Below are 27,358 nucleotides of genomic sequence, written 5' to 3' on the forward strand. Positions count from 1 at the left end.
AAGGAAGGAAGGAAGGAAGGAAGGAAGGAAGGAAGGGGAAAAGAAAGAAAGAAAGAGTTAGAAGGCTTTGGTAACAACGTTCAAATAGCTGTCACTCAAAACTATCATCATTTTAATGTTAGTGTATGAAGAGCTTTCCAAGAGAGAAACACTACTCCCAAAGAGCAACTGCATGAATAAGCAACACTAGACCAATTCCTCAAAAGGCTAAGCAAGGAGTTTCCATATGACCCAGCAATTTCTCTGTTAAGTACATAATGAAGAGAAATGAAAACACATCCACACAAAACCTGTACACAAATCTTCATAGCAGCATTATTCAAAATATCTAAAAAGTAGAAATATGTTAATCATAGTTCGTGAACTGGACAATGCATATATAAAGTAAGGTATAAATACAACAAATATTTGCAATAAAAAGAAATGAAATGTTGATACATGCTACAACATTAATCAATCTTGAAAATACGATACTAAGTAAGAGAAGCTGGACACAGCCACATGTTGCATGATTCCATTTGTATAAAATGTCTAGAATGGGCACATTTATAGAAACAGAGTGGATTGGGCTGGGGATGGTGGCTCACGCCTATAATCCCAGCACTTTGGGAGGCCAAGGCAGGAGGATCACCTGAGGTCAGGAGTTCGAGACCAACCTGGCCAACATGGTGAAAACCTGTCTTTACTAAAAATGAAAAAATAAGCCAGGCGTGGTGGCGCACGCCTGTAATCCCAGCTACTCGGTAGGCTCAGCAGGAGACTCACTTGACCCTGGGAGGCAGAGGTTGCAGTGAGCCAAGATCGTGCCACTGCACTTCAGCCTGTGCAACAGAGCGAGACTGTCTCAAAAAAAAAAAAAAGAGAATAGAGTGGATTGGTGGTTGTCTGGGCTGAGGGATAGATAAAATGAGGGGCAATAGCTAAGAGGCACGCAGTTTCTTTATGAGGTGATGTAAATGTTCTGGAATTAGGCAGTAATGATAGTAACACAACTCTATGAATATATTAACAAAACACTGAATTGCACACTATATAAGGCTAAAGTTTTGTTATATGGATTACATCTCAATAAAGCTGCTCTATCACTACCTAAAATTAAAATGACATATCTTTTTCTTTGAAGAACATATCTTTTAGTCTAGTACATTTGAAGTATTAGTAGTTTAATTTCATTGATATCAGAGAATTTTAGAAAAAAAAATTAATTTTTTTTTTGAGATGAAGTCTCACTCTGTTACCCAGGCAGGAGTGCAGTGGCATGATCTCGGCTCACTGCAACCTCCACCTCCTGGGTTCAAGCGATTCTCCTGCCTTAGCCTCCTGAGTAGCTGGGATTACAGACATGTGCCACCATGCCCAGCTAATTTTGTATTTATAGTAGAGACAGGGTTTCTCCATGTTGGTCAGGCTGGTCTCGAACTCCAGACCTCAGGTGATTCACCTGCCTGGGCCTCCCAAAGTGCTGGGATCACAGGCATTGAGTCGCCGCGCCCAGCCAAGTTTTTATATTTTTAGTAGAGATGGAGTTTCACCAAGTTGGCTGGGTTGGTCTCGAACTCCTGACCTCAAGTGATCGGCCCACTTCAGCTTCCCAAAGTGCTGGGATTACAGGCGTGAGCCACCGCACCCAGTCAGGAATTTTCTTTAAGTTCCAGGGTACATGTGCAAGATGTGCATGTTTGTTACACGGGTAAACATGTGCCATGTGGTCTGCTGCACCTATCAACCCATCACCTAAGTATTGAGCCCAGTATGCATTAGCTATTTTTCCTGATGCTCTCCCTCCTCCTGCACCCACCTGCCCAGGCCCCCGTGTGTCTTGTTCCCCTCCCTGTGTCCACATGTTCTCACTGTTTAGCTCCCACTTACACTTACTGCTGAGGATAATGATTTCCAGCTCCATAAAATGATGTATCTTGAGATGGAGTCTCGCTCTGTCACCAGGCTGGAATGCAGTGGCATGATCTCGGCTCACTGCAACCTCCACCTCTGGGTTCAAGCGATTCTCCAGCCTCAGTCTCCTGAGTAGCTGGGACTACAGGCGCACGCCACCACACCCAGCTAATTTTTGTATTTTCTGTAGAGAAGGGGTTTCACCACATTGGCCGGGATGGTTTCAATCTCTCGACCTCATGATCCGCCTGCCTCAGCCTCCCAAAGTACTGGGATTACAGGTGTGACCCACCACGCCCAGCCAAAATGATGTATCTTTAATGACTATAAAGCAGAGGGTGAATACAGTCTGAACTGTTTCTCCTGAAACTCTTACCTCCTTGTCTTTACTATACTTATTTTGGTGAAGTTTCTTATATTTGTGTAGCCGAAGCATGTTGTGAAGTTCTTCTCTGCTGAGATTGAGTTCTTCTTCATCATCGTCTTCACTCTGAGAATCAGCCTCGCTGGATTCATCACTTAGCAAAATGCTCTGAAAAGGGTGAAAATAGAAATGTATCTTTTGCTGTGAAGCAATTCCACTTATAATCCAAGCATTTTTTCCCAGATACAAAACAATGACAAAAACAGCAGGAAGACAGTCACTCCAGTTCCCCTTATGATATGCTTTATAAATTCAACTGAAAACCATTAAAGATACTAATTAAACTTAGGGAATACAAATTAAAATGCAATAAAACATGGGACATGCTATCAGCAACAAGGCTAAAACTTCCTCTGAATACTTACAAAAGTAGAAACAATACATAACTATCCTATACATACAAACTATAGATACACGCCAAACACGAAGGCAAAAAACAACAACTACCTATAGCGTATAAAGAAATACAGAAAGCAAGCTGTAATGGCCCAAAAGGAGAAATATCCCAAATATCCACTTATTGATAAATGGATATATAAAATGTGGAATATCCAGACGAGATGTAATTCAGCCATGAAAAGGAATAACACATTAGCAGGTGCTACAATATGAAGAATCTGGAAAATATTATGCTAAATTAAAGAAGCCAGTCATAAAAGGTCACATGATATCATAGGATTCAATTTATACGAAATGTCTAGGCTGGGAGTGGTGGCTCACACCTGTAATCCCAACACTTTGGCAGGCCCAGGCAGGAGGATTGCTTGAGGTCAAGAATTTGAGACCAACTTGGGCAACCTAATAAGATCTCTTCTCTACAGAAAAAGGCATGTGCTTATAGTCCCAGCTACTTGGGAGACAGAGGAGGGAGGACTGCTTGACCCCAGAAGTTTGAGGGTGCAGTGAGCTATGGCTGCACCACTGCACTCCAACCTAGGAAACAGAGCAACAGCCTGTCTCTTAAAAAGAAAACAAAAACAAAACCAAAAATTCCAGAAGAGGCACATCAATACAGACAAAAAGCAGATGAGCGGCTGCCAAGGGACAGAGGAAATAGAAAATGGAGAGTGACTGCTGGCCGGGCGCAGTGGCTCACATCTGTAATCCCAGCACTTTCGGAGGCTGAGGCAGGGGGATCACAAGGTCAGGAGTTTGAGAACAGTCTGGCCAACATGGTGAAACCCTGTCTCTCCTAAAAATACAAAAATTAGCTGGGCGTGGTGGCAAGCGCCTCTAGTTACAGCTACTTGGGAGGTGGAGGCAGGAGAATCGCTTGAACCCAGGAGGCAGACGCTGCAGTGAGCTGAGATCACACCACTGCACTACAGCCTGGGCGACAGAGAAAGACTCCATCTCAAAAAAAAAAAAAGAAAAAAGAAAATGGAGAGTGACTGCTAACGGGTACAAGGTTCATTTTAGAATGTTAAAAATTTCCTGCCGGGCACGGTGGCTCAAGCCTGTAATCCCAGCACTTTGGGAGGCCGAGACGGGTGGATCACGAGGTCAGGAGATCGAGACCATCCTGGCTAACACGGTGAAACCCCGTCTCTACTAAAAAAAAATACAAAAAATTAGCTGGGCGAGGTGGCGGGCGCCTGTGGTCCCAGCTACTCAGGAGGCTGAGGCGGGAGAATGGCGTGAACCCAGGAGGCGGAGGTTGTAGTGAGCTGAGATCCAGCCACAGCACTCCAGCCTGGGCGACAGAGCAAGACTCCGTCTCAAAAAAAAAAAAAAAATTTCTTAAGATTACATTGTAATCATGGGTATACAACTTTGTAAATACACGAAAAACTACTAAATTTTAACCTTTAAAAGGGTGAATTTGGCCAGGCACGGTGGCTCACACCTGTAATCCCAGCACTTTGAGAGGCTGAGGCAGGCAGACTGCTTGAGCTCAGGAGTTCGAGACCAGCCTGGGCAACATGGCGAAACCCTCAAAAATTAGCTGAATGTGGTGGTGCGGGCCTGTAGTCCTACTTCACAGGTGTGAGACTGGAGGATCACTAGAACCCAGGAGGTCGAAGCTGCACTAAGCTGAGATTGTGCCACCGCACTCCCTCCAGGGTAAAAAAGTGAGACCCTGTCTCAAAAATAAATACATAAAAATAAAATAAAATGAAAAGGTGAATTTTATGGCAATGAATTATAACTCAATTTTTCAAAATATGACGGCTAAGCATAACAATTTCTGCATTTCCAACAGCCTAAAGCGTCACTGATATTGACCAAATCAGATCTTTTACATATGAGCCTTTTGAAGGACCTAGTGATAATAATGAAGGCTTTTAATTGCTTTTGAGTACTTCATAGGAGAAGTAGAAAAGATAAATAATTAGTTTCAATAAAAGAAATACTATCCTTAATTCAGTTTGGCCACTGACAGTAATCTTGTAAGAGTGTAAATAAGATTAACAACCTCTCTGCTTGTAAACACTCCAATGGCTTAAGAATACAACAACAGTAAAACACAAATTCCTTAACATAGTGTACAAGGCCTATGTGATCATAGCCTTGTAACTTCATCTTCCACCATCCTCCTCATTCACTGTGCTCTAGCCATACTAGACTTCTTCTTTCGCCAAGCATACTAAGCTGCTTCTTTTCTCAGGACTTTTGCGGTTGTTCCTTCCAACTGAAATGCTGTTACCCTAGATATAAGATGGTTCTCTGTGATCGTTCAGAATCAGTTGAAATGTTACCTCTTTAAAGAAGCCATGTTTATTTACTTGTTTACAGGCTTACTAACTGTTTGCCTCCTTTAGAATGTAAGCACCACTGGGCAGGAAACTCGCCCAACCATAAATAGTACCTGGCACATGCACATGGATGCACTAAATCAACATCTGTTCAATGAATAAACTACTCAGGAACTTACGAAAGTTATGGAATTAATATTCCTGATTATGTGACCCAATGAATGCAAGGACTTCATCTGATAAATTTTTGTACTTCCTCTTTCCCCTCAGTACATTATAACAGGTTGAGCATCCCTATTCCAAAAACCCAAAATACCCCAAAATCTCAAAGGTTTTGAGCACCAATAAGATGCTACAAGTGGAAAATTCCACATCTGACCTCATGTGACAGGTCACAGTCAAAACACAGGTATACAAAACAGAGTTTATTCAGCATCTCCAAGGCAAAAATATACCATCAGGCAATGTGTATAATGTGTATGTAAAACATAAATGAATTTCGTGTTTATTAACTTGGGTCCCATCTCCAAGATATCTCATTTCGTATTGCAAATATTAAATAAAAAAAAAAAAAAAAAAAAAAAATCTAAGTCTGGGTGTGGTGGCTCACACCTATCATCCCAGCACTATGGGAGGCCGAGGCGGGCGGATCACCTGAGGTCAGGAGTTCAAGACCAACCTAGCTAACATGGTGAAACCCTGTTTCTATTAAAAATACAAAAAAATTAGCCAGGCATGGTGGTGCGTGCCTGTAATCCCAGCTACTCAGGAGGGTGAGGCAGAAGAATTGCTTGAACCCGGAAGGCGGAGGTTGCAGTGAGCTGAGATCACGCCATTGCACTCCAGCTTGGACAACAAGAGTGAAACACCAACTCAAAAACAAAGAAACAAACAAAATCTGAAACACGTCTGGTCTCAAACATTTCAGATTAGCAATACTCAACCTGTACTCAATTCATGTTTGCTAAATGACTTCATTGAATCCTCCAGATTTTCTCAATAATCTCTTCAAAAAAACACATCCAGTATAAAGGACTCGTATTTGAAAAACTCTGTCAATCTGCCAAAATGAGTTGATAACTTTCCCATCTATTAGTAACTTTAATAGACTATATGCATTGTAAACATTCTGCTTTATCTCTTACCTTTAGCCACTTTCTGCTTTTCTTCAGCTTAGAGAAATTATATAAATTCCCCTTATCACATTTTGATTCTGTATAAAGAAGCACAAAGAATAAAAAAATTAAAGGATGACTGCCCCAAGATAACTGATAGTCCAAAGGGGGATGTCACACCACACTGACCTGACTGTAGAACTCCATTCAGAGAATATGTGTTCAACATTCCAGAACTGCCTGCTCCAGAAGTTTCTCCAAGCAATGAATTTGGAGGTTCTTCCTTAACTTGTATTAAGGGATCCCCAGACTGGGGCAATAAGGGATTACTGTCATCCAGTCCATCTTCACTGTCATCACTATAAATTGAAGAATGAATCCACAATTACAGCTGACTCAATAAAATATGATAGTTTAAAGTTAGTAGAACTGGACACTTTACAGAAGAAAATGATCCTCTGAAATAAATTGACTATTTTTATTTGAAAGAGGCAAAAGAAAATATCAAATATAAAAATCATAAGATACTTTAATCCTATAAAATCTATAAGGATGATGGAAATCAGGACTTTGGTAAAATATATTGCAAAGATAAAATAACATACCTAGAAATATTTCTATTGAAGATGGCTGAAGTTTGTCGCAGGAAATGGTCCAACCGGAGGGCCCTCTCCAAGTACTGAAGATAGAGGGGCTTTGCCAGCTCGGTGCAGCCGCCATCATCCCTGGCACCCAACTCCGAGGCCATAGAACAAACCTGTCTTCATGCACAAGGACCTCCGACTGCACGGCTGCAGAACAGAGATAAGAAGTGAAAGATGAAATTACTATCCATTCTCCCCTTCTCTTGCCTGCTTGCTCCCAATATGAAGAGAAATCAGACCTTCTCGAACACAAGACACTGAGAAGATACGAGTCTGCAGAAAGATCATGATAAAGCTCTTGTTAGACACTGCCTCCTAAAGCAAAGGCAAAAGTTAAAAGGATATGAAGAATATAAAAATAAAGCAACACGGTCACATTTCACAATGAAAATTCATATTATACTTTTTCAAAATAGTATCTTAAAATGTATACCCACTTCCTTTATCCCTTTCAATAAAAAACTGCCCAAAACTATGAATAAACAACTATCCAAACCTACACCCCAAGCTCACTGTTGTGCACCTCAGAAAGGAAAGTACTAGAGAAGCACTTGTTCTCAGCATTACTTTCAAAATAGGTGCCCCCCTCTTCATTTTGAATTCATATTCGTACATATATGTAAGGTATCTTATTTGTAAGAGAAGAGATGTATGTATTGGCAGAGTATTTTACTATCCTTTGTAAAAATGCCATAATGAGTAAAATTTAGAAATGATTTAGAAAATTGGAGCAAAAAGAATAAAAGGGAGGGTGAGAAACACGGGTATAGCCTAAGCATTGTCTTTGCTACCTTACATTGTTAAAGACAACGTTAGGGTTAGAACATCTTCACTAGAGATATAGTCACAGAATCAGTATAACAACTTTTCTCCCACTACTTTCTTGTTTGTTTTTGTTTTATGTTTTTTTAGAAGGAGTCTCACTGTGTCGCCTAGGCTGGAGTTCAAGCAATTCTCCTGCCTCAGCCTCCCGAGTAGCTGGGACTACAGGTGCCCATCACCACGCCCAGCTAGTTTTTGCATTTTTAGTGGAGATGGTTTCACCATGTTGGTCAGGCTGGTCTTGAACTCCTGATCTCAAGCAATCCACCCGCCTCAGCCTCCCAAAGTGCTGGGATTACAGGCGTGAGCCACCACGCCCAGCCTTCTCCCACCACTTTCAAACAGTAACTTCTGCCTTATACCTGGTTATCTCTAAATACTTAAACGGTTACGGCAGGATTAAATAATGACTTAATTTAGACTAATAAGCCCACCAAATGACGTAAATATTCAATAAACCATAGATTACTATTTCTTTCAGACAGAGTTTCGCTCTTGCAGTGGGGTGATCTCAACTCACGGCAACCTCTGCCTCACAGGTTCAAGTGATTCTCCTCCCTCAGGCTCCCAAGTAGCTGGGATTACAGGCGTCCACCACCATGCTCGGCTACTTTTTGTATTTTAGTAGAGACGGGGTTTCACCATGCTGGCCAGGCTGGTCTCGAACTCCTGACTTCAGGTGATCCACCCGTCCCATCCTTCCAAAGTGCCAGGATTACAGGCATGAGCCACTGTGCCCCGTCCCATAAATGATTTTATTAAAAGTTCATAAAACAAACTAAGTGAGGCTGGGCACGGTGGCTCCCAGCACTTTGGGAGGCCGAGGTGGGCGGATCATTTGAAGTCAGGAGTTTGAGACCAGTGTGGCCAACATGGTAAAACCCCGTCTCTACTAAAAATACAAAAATTAGTTGGGCATGGTGGTGGGCACCTGTGATCCCATCTACTCAGGAGACTGAGGCAGGAGAATCGCTTGAACCGGGGAGGCAGAAGTTGCAGTGAGCCAAGACTGTGCCATTGCACTCCAGCCTGGGCAATGAGAGCAAAACCCCATCTCAAAAAAAAAAAAAAAAAAAACTAAGTGATAAGTTTTTTTGTTGCTTCTTTGTATTTTTTGTAGAGACGGGGTTTCACCGTGTTAGCCAGCATGGTCTTCTGACCTTGTGATCCGCCTGCCTTGGCCTCCCAAAGTGCTGGGATTACAGGCATGAGCCCCCACGCCCGGCCAACTAAGTGATAAGCTTTAAAGGCAATCATATATCTTTGAGTTGTCTTTTTTTTTTTTTTTTTTTTTTTACAGTTTCCTAATATAACCTTTCTATCTAAAACAGTGTAACTTCTAGAAAAACCAGGAGAAAATCTTCATGACTGACCATAAAAAGTTCTAGATAACGCAATCAAAAGCACGAAAGATCAGAAATTAGATCACGCAAATTAAAAATGTTTACACTTTAAAATACATCAAGAAAATGAAGACAAACTAGGCACAGTGGCTCATGCCTGTAATTCCAACACTCTGGGAGACTGAAGTGGGAGGATCACTTGAGCCCAGGAAGACAAGATCAACCTGGGCAACACAGTGAGATCCCATCTCTTCAAAAGAATTTAAAATTAGCTGGGCATGGTGGCACAGGCCTCTGGACAAATTATTAGGGAGGCTGAGGTGGGAGGATCACTTACAGCCCAGGAGGTTGAGGCTACAGTGAGCCATGATCTTGCAACTGCACTCCAGCCTGTGTGACACAAACAAAAAAAAAAAAAAAGAAAAAGAAAAAGGAAAATGAAGACAAGCCACAGACTAGAAGATATTTGCAAGTCATCTATCTGATAAAGGTCTTGTATTCACATAAACAACTCCTTTTTTTACACAGTTGTTTGTCAGTGTGTACACATAAAACTTACAACTCTATAAGATAAATAACCCAATTTAAAAATGGGCAAAAGATTTTGAACAGACATTTTACCAACAAAGATGTATGACTACCTAATGGACACATGAAAAAATGCTGAATATCAATAAATTAAAAATAAAATTACAGCAACATACTACTTTATACCCACTAGAATAATAAAAAAGATAGGCTAGACACAGTGGCTTACACCTATAATCCCAACATTTAGGAGGCTGAAGTGGGTGGATCCACTGAGCCCAGGAGTTTGAGACCAGCCTGGGCAACATAGCAGGACCCTGTCTCTACATAAAATTTTAAAATTAGCCAAGTATGGTGATGCATGCCTGTAGTGCCAGCTACTCAAGAGGCTGAGTTGAGAGGATTGCTTGAGCCCAGGAAGTCAAGGCTGTAGTGAGCTATCATTGTGCCACTGCGCTCCAGCCTGGAGTAAGACCCTGTCTCAAAAAAAAAACCATACAAGAGAGTGAGAGAGAGGGAAAGAAAAAGAAAAAAAAAAAAAGAAAAATGTTCCAAACTCCCATTGTGGCGATAGTTGCACAATTCTGTAAATCTACCAAAAATATATTCAAAATATGCTGAACTGTGTATTTTATTTAAATTATGTGAATTATCATAGTATGTAAATTGTCAGTCTTGGTAATATGAAGAAAAAAGAATGCTAAAAAATAATTTTGGCCAGGTACAGTCACTGAAGCTTGTAATCCCAGCACTTTGGGAGGTAAGGCAGGAGGACAGCTTGAACCCAAGAGTTCAAGACCAGCCTGAGTAACATAGCAAGACCTTGTCTCTAAAAAATAAATTTAAAACTTAGCTGAGTGTGGTGGCATGGACCTGTAATCCCAGCTATTCAGGAGGCTGAGGAGGGAGGATGGTTTGATGCCTAAGAGGTTGAGACCTCAGTGAGTCATGAATACACCACTGTACTCCAGCCTGTGTAACAGAGTGAGACTATCAAAAAAAAAAAAAAACTTTAAATTTCGCCTTTTCAAAGTGAGACCTAACATACCCACTCCAGAAGATTTCAAAGACGTTGGTTTTTAAAATACAACAAAATTCCCTTAATTAGAGAACAGCAAATAATTCATCTTGATGCATGTATAAATGAGTAAAAGTACTCTGCTTGGCTCCACCCCAAGCTGTTATTACGGAACAGTTAATCCATGCTCTACTTATTTTACCTGATAACAAAAATGACACTAATTAAGGAGGTATGACTACCAAGTAATACTGAGTGATTCAAAAGAAATGGATTTTTTTTTTTTTTTGAGACAGAGTCTCGCTCTGTTGCCCGGGCTGGAGTGCAGTGGCCGGATCTCAGCTCACTGCAAGCTCCGCCTCCCGGGTTTACGCCATTCTCCTGCCTCAGCCTCCTGAGTAGCTGGGACTATAGGCGCCCGCCAACTCACCTGGCTAGTTTTTTGTATTTTTTAGTAGAGACGGGGTTTCACAGTGTTAGCCAGGATGGCCTTGATCTCCTGACCTCGTGATCCACCTGTCTCAGCCTCCCAAAGTGCTGGGATTACAGGCTTGAGCCACCGCGCCCAGCAAAAGGAATGGAATATTTTCAAAACTTATTCCTCAGTATCTATGTGAGTATGAAATCAAAAACAATTTGTTGAAGAAAGACCGCAGTTACTTCTAGTCTTACAATGCTCAATATACACTCTCTTTAGACGCCCTGTATACATCAATCCTATCAATTGATTCATCCCAGAAATCATCTTTGCAGCATATCACCACTGACGGCTGAAATGACAGGTGCAATGCAATCCCTTATGTCCACAATACCACCAAAAAACGGTGCTGTAAGCACGAAATTCTCCACATATCTCCACAAGCAGACTTTTTTTTTTTTTTTTTTTTTTTGAGACGGAGTCTCGCTTTGTCGCCCAGGCTGGGGTGCAGTGGTGAGATCTCGGCTCACTGCAAGCTCTGCCTCCCGGGTTCATGCCATTCTGCTGCCTCAGCCTCCAAGTAGCTGGGACTACAGGCGCGTACCACCTCGCCTGGCTAAGTTTTTGTATTTTTTTTTAGTAGAGACGGGGTTTCACCATGTTAGCCAGGATGGTCTCGATCTCCTGACCTCGTGATCCGCCCACCTCAGCCTCCCAAAGTGCTGGGATTACAGGCGTGAGCCACCACGCCCGGCCTACACAAGTAGTCTTATGATGATATCTGGGGGACCAAGTTATATCATTTTTTAAGTGTTCAATTTTTTTCTTTATGGTGGCAAAATATACATAACATAAAACTTACCACTTTGACCACCTCCAGCCTCCCAAGTAGCTGGGACTATAGGCACACACCACCACACCTGGCTAATTTTTGTATTTTTAGTAGAGATGGAGTTTCACTATGTTGTCCAGGCTGGTCTCAAACTCCTGGCCTCAAGTGATCCACCCACCTCAGCCTCCCAAAGTACTGGGATTATAGGCATCAGCCACCCACTGGGCTGACAATTATTTTTTAGTCACCTTTTAAGATTGCTGGCCTCTCAATTCAGCCTAGTCTTGATTAGCATGTTAAAAGCTGCTGCTGTAATAACCACTTTCATCTCCTCTATTTGTCTCTCATTCCCTACAAGAAAACTGCATGGCCATCAACCTGACCCATCTGTTATTGTCCAGCTTCAGCAAAACACTTGATAATTCTCAATAACCCTTTTACCCACCTTCTATCAATTGTTTCTCATTCCCTACCAAGATTACTTCAAATCTTTTTTCCCTCTTCCTCAAAATTCTGAAGTCATTCCCCGCTTATCTTGGAAGAGCCTGAGAAGCAAATCATTCCATCCTCTTTTATTTCACCTTAGCTCAATAGTTTCCTCTTACTTGTTGTGTTATTTGAGTCACCAACACAAATTAACTTTATTTGTAACTCTTAGTCAAGGTGATTCTCCATACTAGTACAAAAGATATGACTATTTCTTGCCGGGCACGGTGGCTCATGTCTAATCCCAGCACTCTGGGAGGCTGAGGCGGACGGATCACAAGGTCAGGAGTTCGAGACCAACCTGGCTAACACAGTGAACTCCTATCTTTACTAAAAATACAAAAAATTAGCTGGGCTTGGTGGCATGCACCTGTAGTCCCAGCTACTCAGGAGGCTGAGGCAAGAGAATTATTTGAACCCAGGAGGTGGAGGTTGCAGTGAGCCAAGATTGTGCCACTGAACTCCAGCCTGGGTGACAGAGCAAGACTCCACCTCAAAAAAGAAGATATGACTATTTCTTATGTCACCTATTATGGGTTTGTGCCCATGCATTTGCATTTTAAAATACATACTGTGTAACTGTAAGTTACTTTATGTTTCCCCAATATATTACAATTAGGGCATCATACTGCTTTTTAAAATTACATGTTATATTACCTATAGATTTCATTTTAGGATTTTAAAAAGGGCGTATTAGGCCAGGCGCGGTGGCTCACGTCTGTAATCCTAGCTCTTTGGGAGGCCGAGGCAGGCGGATCACCTGAGGTCAGGAGTTTGAGACCAGCCTAACCTATATGGTGAAACCTCATCTCTACTAAAAATACAAAAATTAGCTGGGCATGGTGGTGGGTGCTTGTAGTCCCAGCTACTTGGGAGGCTGAGGCAAGAGAATTCCTTGAACTCGGGAGGCAGAGGTTACAGTGAGCCAAGATCATGCCACTGCACTCCAGCCTGGGAAACAGATCGAGACTCCGTCTCAAAGAAAAAAAAAAGGGGGGGTGTATTATAAAATATTTGTAATAAAAAAGGAGAGCTGGGTCTGATACAGTTGAGAACCATGCTCTCTGATAACCACTGTTTATCAGAACGAATGAAGTCAATATTGCTGAGCGACTCTTGCTTTTGGATACTCTACTGTGTAATCTTTGAAAACTTGGACTATTCCTTCTTTCACTCCTTGACTGAAACTTTATTCTAAATGTGGAGTACACCAAAGTTCTGTCATCTATTCCTATCCCTTAGAAAATCTCATCTTCTACCAGGAATTCAATTAACACTGTTGTATGACTGACCCTCTAGCTCTCAACCTGCACAGCATACAATCCACATTTCTAGATGCTTCTAGAAATGCTTTCTAGATGCTTTCTAGTCCCTACAAACCCAAACTTCTCATATGCCTCCACAGAAGCTAGTTCATCTGTCTTTCCTATTTATATAACAATTATTCAGACTCAAAATCTATGAATCATTTTTTACACCCCCTTCTACTTCTCTCCTGACATACAGTGAACCCCAACGTGTAGTTACTTCTTCTTTGGGAATAATGTCTGGAATATGTCAGTTTCTTCCTATTATCAGTGTTTTCATTTAGCTTCTTAGCCTCACACCTAGACTGAGCTTCCTACCTCCAGGTTCTTCTTACTCTAATTCATCCTCACAGATACTTCCAGATCAGTATTCCCAAATCATCATTCTTGTTTTATATTTTTTTGAGACACAGTCTCGCTTTGTCACCCAGGCTGGAGTCCAGTGGCGCGATCTCAGCTCACTGCAACCTCCACCTCCCTGGCTCAAGCAATTTTCCTGCCTCAGCCTTCTAGGTAGCTGGGATTACAGGTGCCCATCACTACGCCCGGCTAATTTTTCCTATTTTCAGTAGAGAAGGGGTTTCACCATGTTGGTCAGGCTGATCTCAAACTCTTGACCTCAAGTGATCCACCTGCCTCAGCCTCCCAAAGCACTGGGATTACAGGTGTAAGCCACGGCACCCAGCCCAAATTCATCATTCTGATTATGTCATTAGTTCCTCAATAGTTTTCCAAAACTCAATAAAATCTAAATTCTTCAGTCTGAAATTTAAAGACCTTTATCATCTGGTTTTGAGTTACTTTTTCAATTTAATCTTTTACGACTTCCCCACATTCCAGCCAAATTAAGAGTTCCTTTAAAATGTCTCTTAACTTCCTATCAGACCTGTCTCACTTCGAGCAAAAAGGCTCTTTAAAATTCATCTCACCGCCAGGCGCGCTGGCTCACACCTGTAATTCCAGCACTTTGGGAGGCCAAGGCAGGCTGATCACCTGAGGTCAGGAGTTTCGAGACCAGCCTGACCAACATGGAGAAACCTCGTCTCTACTAAAAACACAACAAAATTAGCTAGGCATGGTGGCGCATGCCTGTAATCCCACCTACTTGGGAGGTGGAGGCAGCAGAATCGCTTGAACCCGAGAGGCGGAGGTTGTGGCCACTGCACTCCAGCCTGGGCAGTAAGAACAAAACTCCATCTCAAAAAAAAATAAAGTAAAATAAAATTCATCTGACCACACGCTCATACTGTATTGCTAAGGATGAAAGAACTATTCAACATGTTTTCGGAACAATTCATCACTGAATAGCCTGTTCCACACCCTGAACTCTGGCTCTTCATTATCCTGAATGTGAACTCTGATCATACTTCAGCTGCCCTGCCAACAGCTTCATGTTAATGGTAAATTGTATGCTTCAGAATCATACTCACATATATCAGACTTCCTGAGCTGTGTTCATGAGTAATCCTGGGCTGATTGCTTCGTACTCTCTAGTTACTACAAGGCCCTTATTTCTTATCTTTTCTTTTTTTTTTTTTTTTTAATGGGGAGTCTTGCTCTTTCTCCCAGTCTGGAGTGCAGCGGTCCGATCTTGGCGCACTGCAACCTCCGCCTCCCAGATTCAAGGGATTCTCCTGCCTCAGCCTTCTGAGTATCTGGGATTACAGGCGTGAGCCACCAGGCCCAGCTAATTTTTTTTGTATTTTAGTAGAGACAAGGTTTCACCATGTTAGCCAGGCTGGTTTCAAACTCCTGACCTCAAGTGATTTGTCTGCCTCGGCCTCCCAAACTGCTGGGATTACAGGTATGAGCTACCACCATATCCGGCCAACTTCTTATCAGTATTTATATTGTACAGAATTATACATTCTGTACAAAATTCACTTTTATACTTAATTTTACTATGCTAAAAGTCAGTGTTCATTACGGAAGTGGACACACTTAAGCAGTCTGGGTAGTAACAGAGAAGTTATGTAGAACTGTGTTCCTCAAAGAAGACTGAAAATCAAAGTTAAGGTAATTCATCCCAAAGACAAACCATCTGCAAATAAGCATGAGTTGAACTGTACACTAACTGGATCCTGCTTTTCAAACTGTAGATATTTCAGTCAGTCATATCTGTGATGATTATATAAAGAGTAAATGTAATTACTTTCACTTTATTAACTATGTGGTCTAACAATCAACAAGCAGATATGTTTACACCAAACCAGGTGGTTGATAAACATTTCTTCAAATGTTAGACATTTTCCTTTATGCAAGAAGCTTGGGGGTTGGGGGGTAACTCCATTATAAAGAATTCCAAGTGGGGATCCAAATTTCTCTATTTTCTCAAATACTTAGTAAGGAGGCTACATACACACGCATTCTACTGAGATTCATGTGCCAAATGTTTCATATGTGTTTGCATTTTCATTTAAACCTTATATGATGTCGGTATTATTACAACCACCATTTTACAAAGAAACTGAGCTTAACTAACTCACCCAAGATCATACAAACAGAAGTGCGCCAAGATTGGAATCCAAGAAGTGTGACTTCAAAGCCCCACAAGATTAAGTATTCCAAGTCTGAAGTACTTGCAGCAAATTAGAGGCTCCCAGGACATAAAACTATGCCACTGGAGTATTTCAAGGAGTATTTTAATTTATTCAATCATTCAATCATCTGTTTATATCAATATAAAACTTTATTTTATAATACGGGTCATAATCCAATTCTACTTTGATTTTGCTACTCAAACTGTTCCAGCTTTGGCCACCAGAAACTTCCAGTTGGTTCCTTTGCTCCTTTGACATAACCCCATTAATGTGAAATGTTGTTGTTTTTAGAGCACCTTCTTATTTTTTGGCACAAGATACTCAAGGTTCATCTTATATATATTTCCTGCCCCAATCACAGAATCAACCATTTCTCCAAGGAGCCCTAGTTTCTTTTACTGGAGAATAGTATTAGAAACTAAGATCCGGGGCCAGGTGTGCTGGTTCACACCTGTAATCCCAACGATTTGGGAGGATGAGGCAGGAGGACTGCTTGAGCCCACCAGTTCAAGACCAGCCTGGGTAACATAGGGAGACCCACCTCTCTATAAAAATTGAAAACTTTGACTGATCGCAGTGGCTCATGCCTGTAATGCCAGCATTTTGGGAGGCCGATCACTTGAGCTCTGGAGTTTGAGACCAGTCTGGGCAACATAGCGAAATCCCATCTCTATGAAAAATACAAAAATTAGCCACACGTGGTGGCGAGCACCTATAATCCCAGCTACCTGGGAGGCTGGGATGCGAGGATGGCTTAAGCCCGAGAGACAGAGGTTGCTGTGAGCTGAGACTGCACCACCAAAACGCAGCCTGGGTGACAGGGCCAGACCCTGTCTCAAAAAGAAAGAAAGAAAAAAAGAAAAAAATTAGATTAGCTGGGCATAGTGGCAAACACCTGTGGTCCCAGCCCCAGCTATTTGGGAGGCTGAGGTGGGAGGGTAGCTTGAGTCTGGAAGGTCATGGCTGCAGTGAGCATGCCACTGCACTCCAGCCTGGGTGACAGGGCAAGACCCATGTCTCAAGGAAAGAAAGAAACCAAGATCTGGGCACTAGGTGCACTCCTAGGTGTTGTTTCTTTCAACTTTCTCAGCTGACAAAGAATGGAAATATATCTGTGTATATTAACTCAAGTATGTACATATATCTACAAATATTTCTTCATATAAACATGGAACTATTTTGCACTGGTATCTCCAATTTGAATCCATTACCACAAACATTATTCTAGCCTCCTCACCTTGCTTATCTGTAAATTCCACTCCAACAGTGAAAAGCCTGCCTCCTGCCACCCATTCACTTAACTGTTCAATTGTAGTTACATACATAATCAGTAACACATTTTCATTTAAACCAGTATCAGAATTGTTAACCTCTACCCCTTTGGGATGTAACTTTATCAATTAAAGTACAAGACTTATGTACAGTTCCTTTTGTCTTACAGAGTCCACTCATTTCCCAAGTTACTTAAAACAGCACCTTCCTCCCGTTTAGCAAGATTGTTTCACACATTTGTGATACAGTTAGTTTCTCCTGCCAAGGTCTGCATGCCTCAGAGGCCTTGACCGCTAAAAAAAAATTTTTTAACTTGCATACAATGAAGCTTACTCTTAGCCCAGAACAGCAGATCACACCTGTAATCCTAGCACTTCAGGAGGCCAAGGCAGGCGATCACTTGAGGCCAGGAGTTCAAGACCAGGAGTTTGAGACCAGCCTGGCCAACATGGTGAAACCCCATCTCTACTAAAAATACAAAAATTAGCCAGGCATTGTGGCACACACCTGTAATCCCAGCTACTTCGGAGGCTGAGGCAGGAGAACTGCTTGAATCCAGGAGGTGAAGGTTGCAGTGAGCCATGATCGTGACACTGCACTCCAGTATGGGTGACAGAAGAAGACTCTGTCATTAAAAAATAATTACCTAGGCCGGGTGTGGTGGCTCATGCCTATAATCCCAGCACTTTGGGAGGCCCAGGCGGGTGGATCATTTGAGGTCAGGAGTTCGAGGCCAGCCTGGCCAACATGGTGAAACCCTGTCACTACTAAAAGTACAAAAATTAGCTGGGTGCCCTAGTGGGCACCTGTAATCCCAGCTACTCAGGAGGCTGAGACAGGAGAATCGCTTGAGCCTGGGAAACAGAGGTGGCAGTGAGCTGAGATCGTGCCACTGTACTCCAGCCTGGGCAACAGAGCGAGACTATGTCTCAATAAATAAATAAATAGGCCGGGCATGGTGGCTCATGCCTGTAATCCCAGCACTTTGGGAGGCTGAGGCGGGTGGATAACGAGGTCAGGAGTGTGAGACCAGCCTGACCAACATGGGGAAACCCCATCTCTACTAAAAATACAAAAATTGGCTGGGTGCGGTGGCTCAAGCCTGTAATCCCAGCACTTTGAGAGGCCGAGACGGGTGGATCACGAGGTCAGGAGATCGAGACCATCCTGACTAAAACGGTGAAACCCCATGTCTACTAAAAAATACAAAAAACTAGCCGGGCGAGGTGGCGGGCGTCTGTAGTCCCAGCTACTCGTGAGGCTGAGGCAGGAGAACGGCATAAACCTGGGAGGCAGAGCTTGCAGTGAGCTGAGATCTGGCCACTGCACTCCAGCCTGGGCAACAAAGCGAGACTCCGTCTCAAAAAAAAAAAAAAAAAAATACAAAAATTAGCTGGGCATGGTGGTGCACGCCTGTAATCCCAGCTACTAGGGAGGCTGAGGCAGGAAAATCGCTTGAACTCAGGAGGCAGAGGTCGTGGTGAGCCAAGATCGCACCACTGCACTCCAGCCTTGGCAACAGAGCAAGACTATGTCTCAAAAAATAAATAAATAAACAAGCTTTACTCTTTGTGCTGTAAAGTTCTATGGGTTTTGATAAATGCATAATGCCATGTGTCCACCATTACAGTATTGAACAGAATACTTTTATCAAGCAGTAATTTTAACTGAATTAAATGATACAACTTTCAGTGGAAACAGCATGGTAAGGAAGAAAGATGATGAAGTCAAGAGCTGTGAGGTGAATCCATTGAAAAGCCACAAATAGACTAGGACTGGCAGCTACCCACTCTGGGTCTCAATAGTTCCACTGTTAAATGGGGGTTCAATTCAACTAACAATATATAGCATTTATTAAACATTATGCATCAGGAATGGTGCTAAGCACATCACATGGATTGCCTCATTTATATCTAACAACACTATTAAGTAGACACTGAGAAGAGCAGGACATCCACTCTCAGAACAGGAACCTTTGTATAAAACAGAAAATTAAACAGGGGTGATGTTGAAAAACGCAAGAATATGTGGGATCAGAAGCACACCCAGTGCCACACCATGGAAAAGGGAGGCCAGCAAAAGACTGGGCCAAATCTCCACAGTCTCTTTGGAAAGAAGACAGGTCAGGCTACTGGATTCACTTACACAGATGCCAGTAAGAAAAAAAGCATCGCCTGGGGGGAGGATACACTGATATAGTATTTGGAGAATCCCAAAAAGTACATTCCTGGAACAAAAATGATCTTTGCCAGCATTAATAAGGCAGAAAAGGACAGATTTGACAGCTTACCTCAAAAAAGCTACTAATGGCTGGGCACAGTGGCTCATGCCTATAATCCCAGCACTTTGGGAGGCCGAGGCAGGCAGATCACTTGAGGTCAGGAGCTCAAGACCAGCCTGGCCAACATGGTGAAACCCCATCTCTACTAAAAATACAAAAATTAGCTGGGCATGGTGGCAGGCACCTGTAATTCCAGCTACTAGGGAGGCTGAGGCAGGAGAATTGCTTGAACCCGGGAGTCAGAGGTTGCAGTGAGCCGAGATTGCCCCACTGCACTATAGCCTGGGTGACAGAGTAAGACACCTCAAAGAAAAAAAAAAAAAAACAAGTACTAATGAGTAACTGGTCACTGCCGTATTTATTACAAAATAGAAATGTCTGGCCAGGCACAGTGGCTCATGGCTGTAACCCCAGCACTTTGGGAGGCTGAGGCAGGTGGATCACCTGAGGTCAGGAGTTCAAGATCAGCTTGGCCACATGGTGAAACCCCGTCTCTACTAAAAATATAAAAATTACGCCAGGCGCAGTGGCTCATACCTGTAATCCCAGCACTTTGGGAGGCTGAGGCGGATAGATCACCTGAGGTCAGGAGTTTGAGATCAGCCTGGTCTACATGGTAAAACCCCATCTCTACTAAAAATACAAAAATTAGCCAGGTGTGGTGGCATGCACCTGAAGTCCTAGCTACATAGGAGGCTGAGGCAGAAGAATCACTTGAACCTAGGAGGTAGAGGTTGCAGTGAACCGAGATAGTACTACTGCACTCCAGCCTGGACAACAGAGTGAGACTCCATCTCAAAAAAAAAAAAAATGGCCAGGCATGGTGGCGGGTACCTGTAATCCCAGCTACTGGGGAGGCTGAGGCAGGAGACTTGCTTGAACCTGGGAGGCAGAGGTTGCAGTGAGCTGAGATCGTGCTACTGCACACCAACTTAGGCGACAAGCAAAACTCCATCTCAAAAAAAAAAAAAAAAGAAGAAGAAAAAGAAAACTGGCTATGGTTAAACGAATATACTTGGTTTTTTGGATTTTATTTTTACTTTTATTTTGAGACGGAGTTTCCCTCTGTCGCCAGGCTGGAGTGCAGGGACGCAATCTTGGCTCACTGCAACCTCCACCTCCAGGGTTCAAGCGATTCTACTGTCTCAGCCTCCCAAGTAGCTGGGACTACAGGCACACACCAGCACGCCCAGCTAATTTTTGTGTTTTTAGTAAAGATGGGACTTCACCATGTTGGCCAGGATGGTCTCGATCTCTTGACCTCATGATACACCCACCTGGGCCTCCAAAAGTGCTGGGGTTACAGGTTTAAGCCACGGCACCCGGCCTCTTTTATTTTTTAGACAGGGTCTCGCTTGTCATCCAGGCTGGAGTGCAGTGGCAGGATCACAGCTCACTGTAGCCTTGACCTGCTGAGCTCAGGCGATCCTCCCATTTCAGCCAGCCTCCAGAGTAGCTGGGACTACAGGCATGCACCACCATGCCCAGCTAATTTTTTTCTAGAGATGGGGTTTTGGCATATTGCCCAGGCTGGTCTCAAACTCCTAGACTCAAGTGATTTGCCTGCCTCGGTCTCCCAAAGTGCTGAGATTACAGGTGTGAGCTACCGTGAAGGTCTTGGTTTTTATTTTAATAGTAATTCCAATTAAGTAAATGATACCACTGTTTTCCCCTTCTAAAGATATGAGTGAACTTCATTAGTAATGTTCAACTTTTCATCAAGATGGTGAATGCCATCTTAAAACCTATAGGAGATTGGCTTTATATTTAGATTTATATAACTGGTTATGTGAGCACATGTAAACACTGGCAAAATTCTTCATGGTCTCAGAACCAAGCACAGTTCACCTGTGTGTTGTTTTTATTTGCCTCTTAAAGGCAAGGGCTGAAGATAAGGCAGCAATGTCTACACTTTTGGACTTAACTATGCCAAGCTAATTAGAATTCCTTGTAACTAAAATGGTTCCTTTTACTTACTGAAAAGCACTTTAGGGTGTGGTTTATGTGTAATATCAAATAAGGAACAGTTAACGCTTAAAAAATAAAATAGACCAGGCACAGTGGTTCACGCCTATAATCCTAGCACTTTGGGAGGTAGAGGCAGGCAGATCACCTGAGGTCAGGAGTTCCAGACCAGCCTGGTCAACAAGGTGAAACCCCATCTCTACTAAACATACAAAAATTAGCTGGGCATGGTGGCACATGCCTGTAGTCCCAGCTACTCAGGAGGCTGAGGCAGAAGAATTGCTTGAACCCGGGAGGCGGAGGTTGCAGTGAGCCGAGATCGCACCACTACACTCCAGCCTGGCAAGAGAGCGAGACTCCGTCTCAAAAAAAAAGATCTTTTTTTAAATGGTCTGGTCTGTTCTTAAGCCTTGACCATCTTATTCACTAAGAAGTTTCAAAAACAGGCCAGGCATAGTGGCTCACACCTATAATCCCAGCACTCTGGGAGGTCAAGGTGGGCAGATCATGAGGTCAGGAGTTTGAGACCAGCCTAGCTAACATGGTGAAACCCCATCTCTACCAAAAATACAAAAATTAGCCGGGTGTGGTGGTGCAAAATCCTAGCTACTCGGGAGGCTGAGGCAGGAGAATCCCTTGAACCTGGGAGGTGGAGGCTGCAGTGAGCCGAAATCACACCACTGCACTCCAGCCTGGGCTACAAGAGCAAAACTCTGTCTCAAAAAAAAAAAAAACCTCTTTGCCAGGAGGGGCAAAAAATACCTCTTGCCCAACAGAATAGGTGTCTTCAGACTACAAAGGGGTCCAAGATACATTAAAAAATGTTAAGAACCCAAGGCCGGGCGCGGTAATCCCAGCACTTTGGGAGGCCGAGACGGGCGGATCATGAGGTCAGGAGATCGAGACCATCCTGGCTAACACGGTGAAACCCCGTCTCTACTAAAAAATACAAAAAACTAGCTGGGCGAGGTGGCGGGCGCCTGTAGTCCCAGCTACTCCGGAGGCTGAGGCAGGAGAATGGCGTAAACCTGGGAGGCAGAGCCTGCAGCGAGCTGAGATCCGGCCAGTGCACTCCAGCTTGGGCAACAGAGCGAGACTCCGTCTCAAAAAAAAAAAAAGAACCCTGCTCTGGAGGGAATAGCTCTGTTACCCAGGCTGGAGTGCAGTGGCACAATCAGGGTTCACTGTAGCCTCAACTTCCCAGGCTCAAGCAAACCTCCCATCTCAGTTTCCAAGTAGCTGAACTACAGGTACACGTCACCCTAGTCCAAAAATTTTATTTTCTGTAGAGATGAGGTCTCACTATGTTGACCAGGCTGGTCTCAAGCTCCTCAGGCTCATGTAATCCTCCCTCCTCTGCCTCCCAAAGCGCTGGAATTACAGGTGTAAACCACTAGGCCTGGCCGAAAATACTCTTCAAAATATTTTTGGGGAAGGCAGAAGCACTGTAACAAAAACAGAATACTGATTCTGTCATTTACTGGCTATGTGATTTAAGTTGGTTTCAATTTTCTCATGTGTAAAATGAGGATAACTACCAGGAAGTTTCATGAAAATTAAAATGATAATATATAAGGTATCTACCATACTGACTCACAAAAGTTGTTTGATATTAGTATCTATGCCCTTCTCATTCTCTACATGCTATAGCCTATCATATCAAGATTTTGATACTTAAGATCCAACTTTAAAACTTTTCAACTGTTGGCCGGACACAGTGGCTCACACCTGTAATATCAGCACTTTGGGAGGCCGAGGCAGGCAGATCATAAGATCAAGACATCGAGACCAGCCTGGCCAACATGGTGAAACCCCGTCTCTATTAAAAATACAAAAATTAGCCAGGCGTTGTGGCATGTGCTGCTTGGGAGACTGAAGCAGGAGAATTTCTCGAACCCAGGAGGCAGAGGCCGCAGTGAGCCTAGATTATGCCACTGCACTCTAGCCTGGTGACAGGGTGAGACTCCATCTCAAAAAAAAAAACAACTTTTCAACTGTTTTCCTACAAAAACTCGGTCTCCTATTAACACTAACCCACTCTGCCCACTCTAAAATCCACTGCGTCCTAGCATTTACATTTCATGTGTATTTTGTCGTTGTTGTTGAGCCAGCTCGGGCTCTGTCGCCCAGGCTGGAGGGCAGCGGCTTGATCTCGGCTCACTGCAATCTCCGCCTCCTGGGCTCAAGCCATCCTCCCACCTCAGCCTCCCAAGTAGTTGGGACTACAGGTGCACATCACCATGCTTAGCTAATTTTTGTACTTTCTGTAGAGACAGGATTTTGCCATGTTGCCCATGCTGATTTCAAACTCCTGAGCTCAAGCAATCCACCTGCCTAGGCCTCCCAAAGTGCTGGGATTACAGGTGTAAGCCACCAAGCCTAGCCTATTTAACGTGAATTTGTAGGTTGACATATAAAATCCCCTAGCCAGTTTTTTTGTTTGTTTTGTTTTGTTTTGTTGAGATGGAGTTTGCTTTTGTTGCCCAGGCTGGAGTGCAGTGGTGCGATCTCGGCTCACTGCAACCTCCGCCTCCCAGGTTTAAGCGACTCTCCTGCCTCAGCCTCCTGAGTAGCTGGGATTACAGGTGTGTGCCACCACGCCCAGCTAATTTTTTGTATTTTTGGTAGAGACGGAGTTTCATCATGTTGGCCAGGCTGGTTTCGAACCCCTGACCTCAGGTGATCCACCTGCCTCAGTCTCCCAAAGTGCGGGGATTACAGGCATAAGCCACCGCACCCGGCCAACAAACTTTCATTAAGTGAACTTCTAATACCATAGCTTATAATTTGTTTTGTTTTGTTTTGTTTTCAGAGACAGGGTCTCGCTCTCCGCCCAGGCTTGAGTGCACTGGCACAATCATAGCTCACAACGGACTCAAGTGATCCTCTCGCCTCCTGAGTAACGGACTACAGGCTTGCGACACCATACCCAGCATCATAGCTCTTGATTTGTTGCTTTGGCTTAATCACATTTCCACCTTGATGTACTCAAAATGCTTTTATTAGTCATAAACTTTTCTAATCACATTTGCGCTCACTATAATTATTTCCTATCACAATTTACAGACTTTCAAAAATTGATTCGGTTTCTACTGAAATAAAATGTAAAGGAAAAGAACATAGTAAACAAAAACCATGGAATTTAATCCCTTAAAAACAAAATTCATTTTAAAGTCTAGAAGGTATGCAACTTCTACCACACATAATGATCTCAAATTGTTTTATAGAAGGAGGAGCTTGGAAATTTCAAACATAAAATGCAACTAGAACAGAATATTATTACGCATTAAAAGCGAATGAGGCCATGTGCCGTGGCTCATGCCTGTAATCCCAGCACTCTGGGAGGCCAAGGCAGGCGATCACTTGAGGTCAGGAGTTCGAGACAGGTCTGGTCAACATGGTGAAACCAGGTCTCTACTAAATATACAAAAACTGGCCGGGTGTGGTGGCGGCCGCCTGTAATCCCAGCTACTTGGCTGACGCACCGGAAGCGCTTGAACCTGGGAGGCAGAGGTTGCAGTGAGTCGGGACCGCGCCACTGCACTTCAGCCTGGGCAACAGAGCGAGACTCATTCTCAAAAAAAAAAGGAATTAAGTCCCGATACATGCTACAACACGGATGAACCCTGAAAACACCATGTGAAGTGAAACAAACCAGGCAAAGAAAGATACATGTCGTATGTTTCTTTTTTTAGACAATCTAGGCAGAAAATACATTAGTGGTTACCTGAGGCTGGAGCGAGAGGGAATGGGGAATGACTGCTAAATGGCTTCTAGAGATTCTTTTTTAGGGTGATGAATTAAATAGTGGTTGATGGCTACAGAACTTAATAAATATAGTTTTAGAAAATCACTGAATTATACACTTTAGAAAGCTGATATTTTTTGGTATTTGAATCATATTTCAATAAAGCTATTATTTAATTTAAATTGCCACTGAAAAGCCACAATAATTTTGTGAAGGAAATAATGAAAGTCACTGACTGGAAAACTAACCTGTGACGTTAGCCAGGTCAACCTCCAAATTCCTTCCCCCATTTCTAACAAGTACATCAAACTAGAGACAGTGTGTGAATCAAAGAATTCCAGGCACAGCTGGCTGTTAACTAGAATAGTAAGTGGCTTCCTAGGCTCTGTCACTCCTAAACTGTAGGGGGCTTTCAGCCTCAGAGATTACGGAAGTAGTACTTTTCGTTAGCAAGCTCAAGAAGAAGTGTCAAAATAGGATGACACTTTCCTAGTCGCTCTGCAAAAACCTAAAAAACCAGAAGGGGTGTCATCTAGACACTCCTAAGTCTATGCAGGTGTCAGCCTGCCCTCACCCAACACGAGCCAGCAGCGTGCACCATTCAACCATACCTTAACTTGCCCCTTACAAATTGACACTTACACTAACAAGCCCTTAGATCTCATTTGTTTAAAATGACAGATATACAACCCTCACGGGGTTCCCACTCAAGGCCTTCCAGCCTCCGCCCTGCCCCTGCCCACCCCCAAACCTACACACGTGTTAGCCCGACACCGCCCCACCGGGTCCCACGTGCACCTGGTCTAACACACTCCCCACGTGTGGGCGCCCCACGGGCTTCCTCAGGTAGCTGAGGTCACCGCATGACCCCGGGTCTCCAGAGAGATGAGACGGGAAGGACGAGGCCCTAGTCACCGAGGTCCCAACCCTGCGGGGAGTGTCCACACCCATCCTCCATACTAACCCCAACAAATGCAAGGGCCGGGGGCGACGGCCCCTTTAAGACGCGGCCCAGTTGTCGCCCGCAGAGAGGGGCGCAACAAGACCTACACAACCCCCTCTCCGTTCGCCCGCCCACGTCTAGTCGCCTCACCTCGGGCCGCCTGGCCCCGCCGCCGCGACGGCGGCGGAGGGGGGGCGGGGTGCGGGCGGGGTCCGGAGGGGGGGGTCGCCCCGCCGACGGTGGAGCCGCGGTTCGCTCTCTGAGGCCGTGGGACGGTGACTGCGTTGGGCGTGGACGCTCCTAGCTCGCTCCCTCCGCGGCTCCTGGGACCCCAAGATGGCGGCGGCGCTGAGGCTGCTGCGGGCGCTGGGCCGGCGGCGGCGGCGGCCACTTTCACTCACTGAGAGGAGCGGAGCAGGGACACGGGGAGCCATGGCGGGGGGGAGGAGAGGCGCCATAGCCAGGCCAGAACAATCGAGCCGCTACATGGGTGGCTTACCCCCGCCCCGCCCACACTCACTGCTCGTCGCCTGCCCGTGGCCACCCGCAGTGCCGCTGCCGTCGGCCTCGCGCGGCTCGCACCCTGCCGCTGCCACCTGACGCCCCGTGTGAACCGGGGTTCGAGGGGAGACCCTGATCCATGCCATCTGAGTACAGATTGGTCAGGGCTGGGACTGGCGAAGATTGCCGAAAGGCGGCGGGGAGGAGGAGGAGGATGTCATCGCTACAGTGAGCAAGCAGATCTCGCGGGAGGAAATGTCGCGAGAGCTTTTCAGGCCCGCAACCGCCGAAGCAAGGTTACTTTTCCCGGAAGTAACGTCAATCGAAACCGCCCGGGATCCTGGGATATTTGTTCCCACAGGCTAGAGGTGGAAAGGTGCAGCCGAATTGATAAGATCTCTTGAGGGGAAGGAGAGGCTCGTAGCTGGTATTTTATTACCAGTTTCTGACCCCTTTGGATGGGGTTGTAGATGGTCGGGGAAGTGCCGGGAAGTTCGACTACCATACAGTGATTAGTTTGGGGCTCCCATTTAGACTCTCGGACCAAGAGCGCTAGAGGTTAGGTAAGACAGCATAGTTAGA

General features: G+C 44.2%; 1 protein-coding gene across 3 annotated transcripts in view; it reads right to left on the reverse strand.

Moving 5' to 3' along the window:
• The window catches only part of INO80 (INO80 complex ATPase subunit), a 140,153-nt gene extending 113,131 nt beyond the window's left edge, over positions 1-27,022 (reverse strand). Inside the window, exons 1-5 of one of the 3 annotated variants that reach the window (XM_023198368.3) lie at positions 26,426-27,022; positions 6,734-6,919; positions 6,318-6,487; positions 6,159-6,226; positions 2,270-2,425 (exon numbers count right to left, since the gene is read on the reverse strand). In XM_023198368.3, the coding sequence (XP_023054136.1) occupies positions 2,270-2,425; positions 6,159-6,226; positions 6,318-6,487; positions 6,734-6,876 (537 nt within the window). In that variant the 5' untranslated portion in view covers positions 6,877-6,919; positions 26,426-27,022. Of the gene's footprint in view, positions 1-2,269; positions 2,426-6,158; positions 6,227-6,317; positions 6,488-6,733; positions 6,922-26,425 lie in introns of those variants that run through there. The other 2 variants (XM_023198366.2, XM_023198367.2) reach the window with 2 other exon arrangements.
• Between the last annotated feature and the right edge of the window lie 336 nt (positions 27,023-27,358).

This window comes from Piliocolobus tephrosceles, chromosome 6 (genome assembly GCF_002776525.5).
Source record: "Piliocolobus tephrosceles isolate RC106 chromosome 6, ASM277652v3, whole genome shotgun sequence".
In the NCBI taxonomy this organism is placed as follows: Eukaryota; Metazoa; Chordata; class Mammalia; order Primates; family Cercopithecidae; genus Piliocolobus; species Piliocolobus tephrosceles.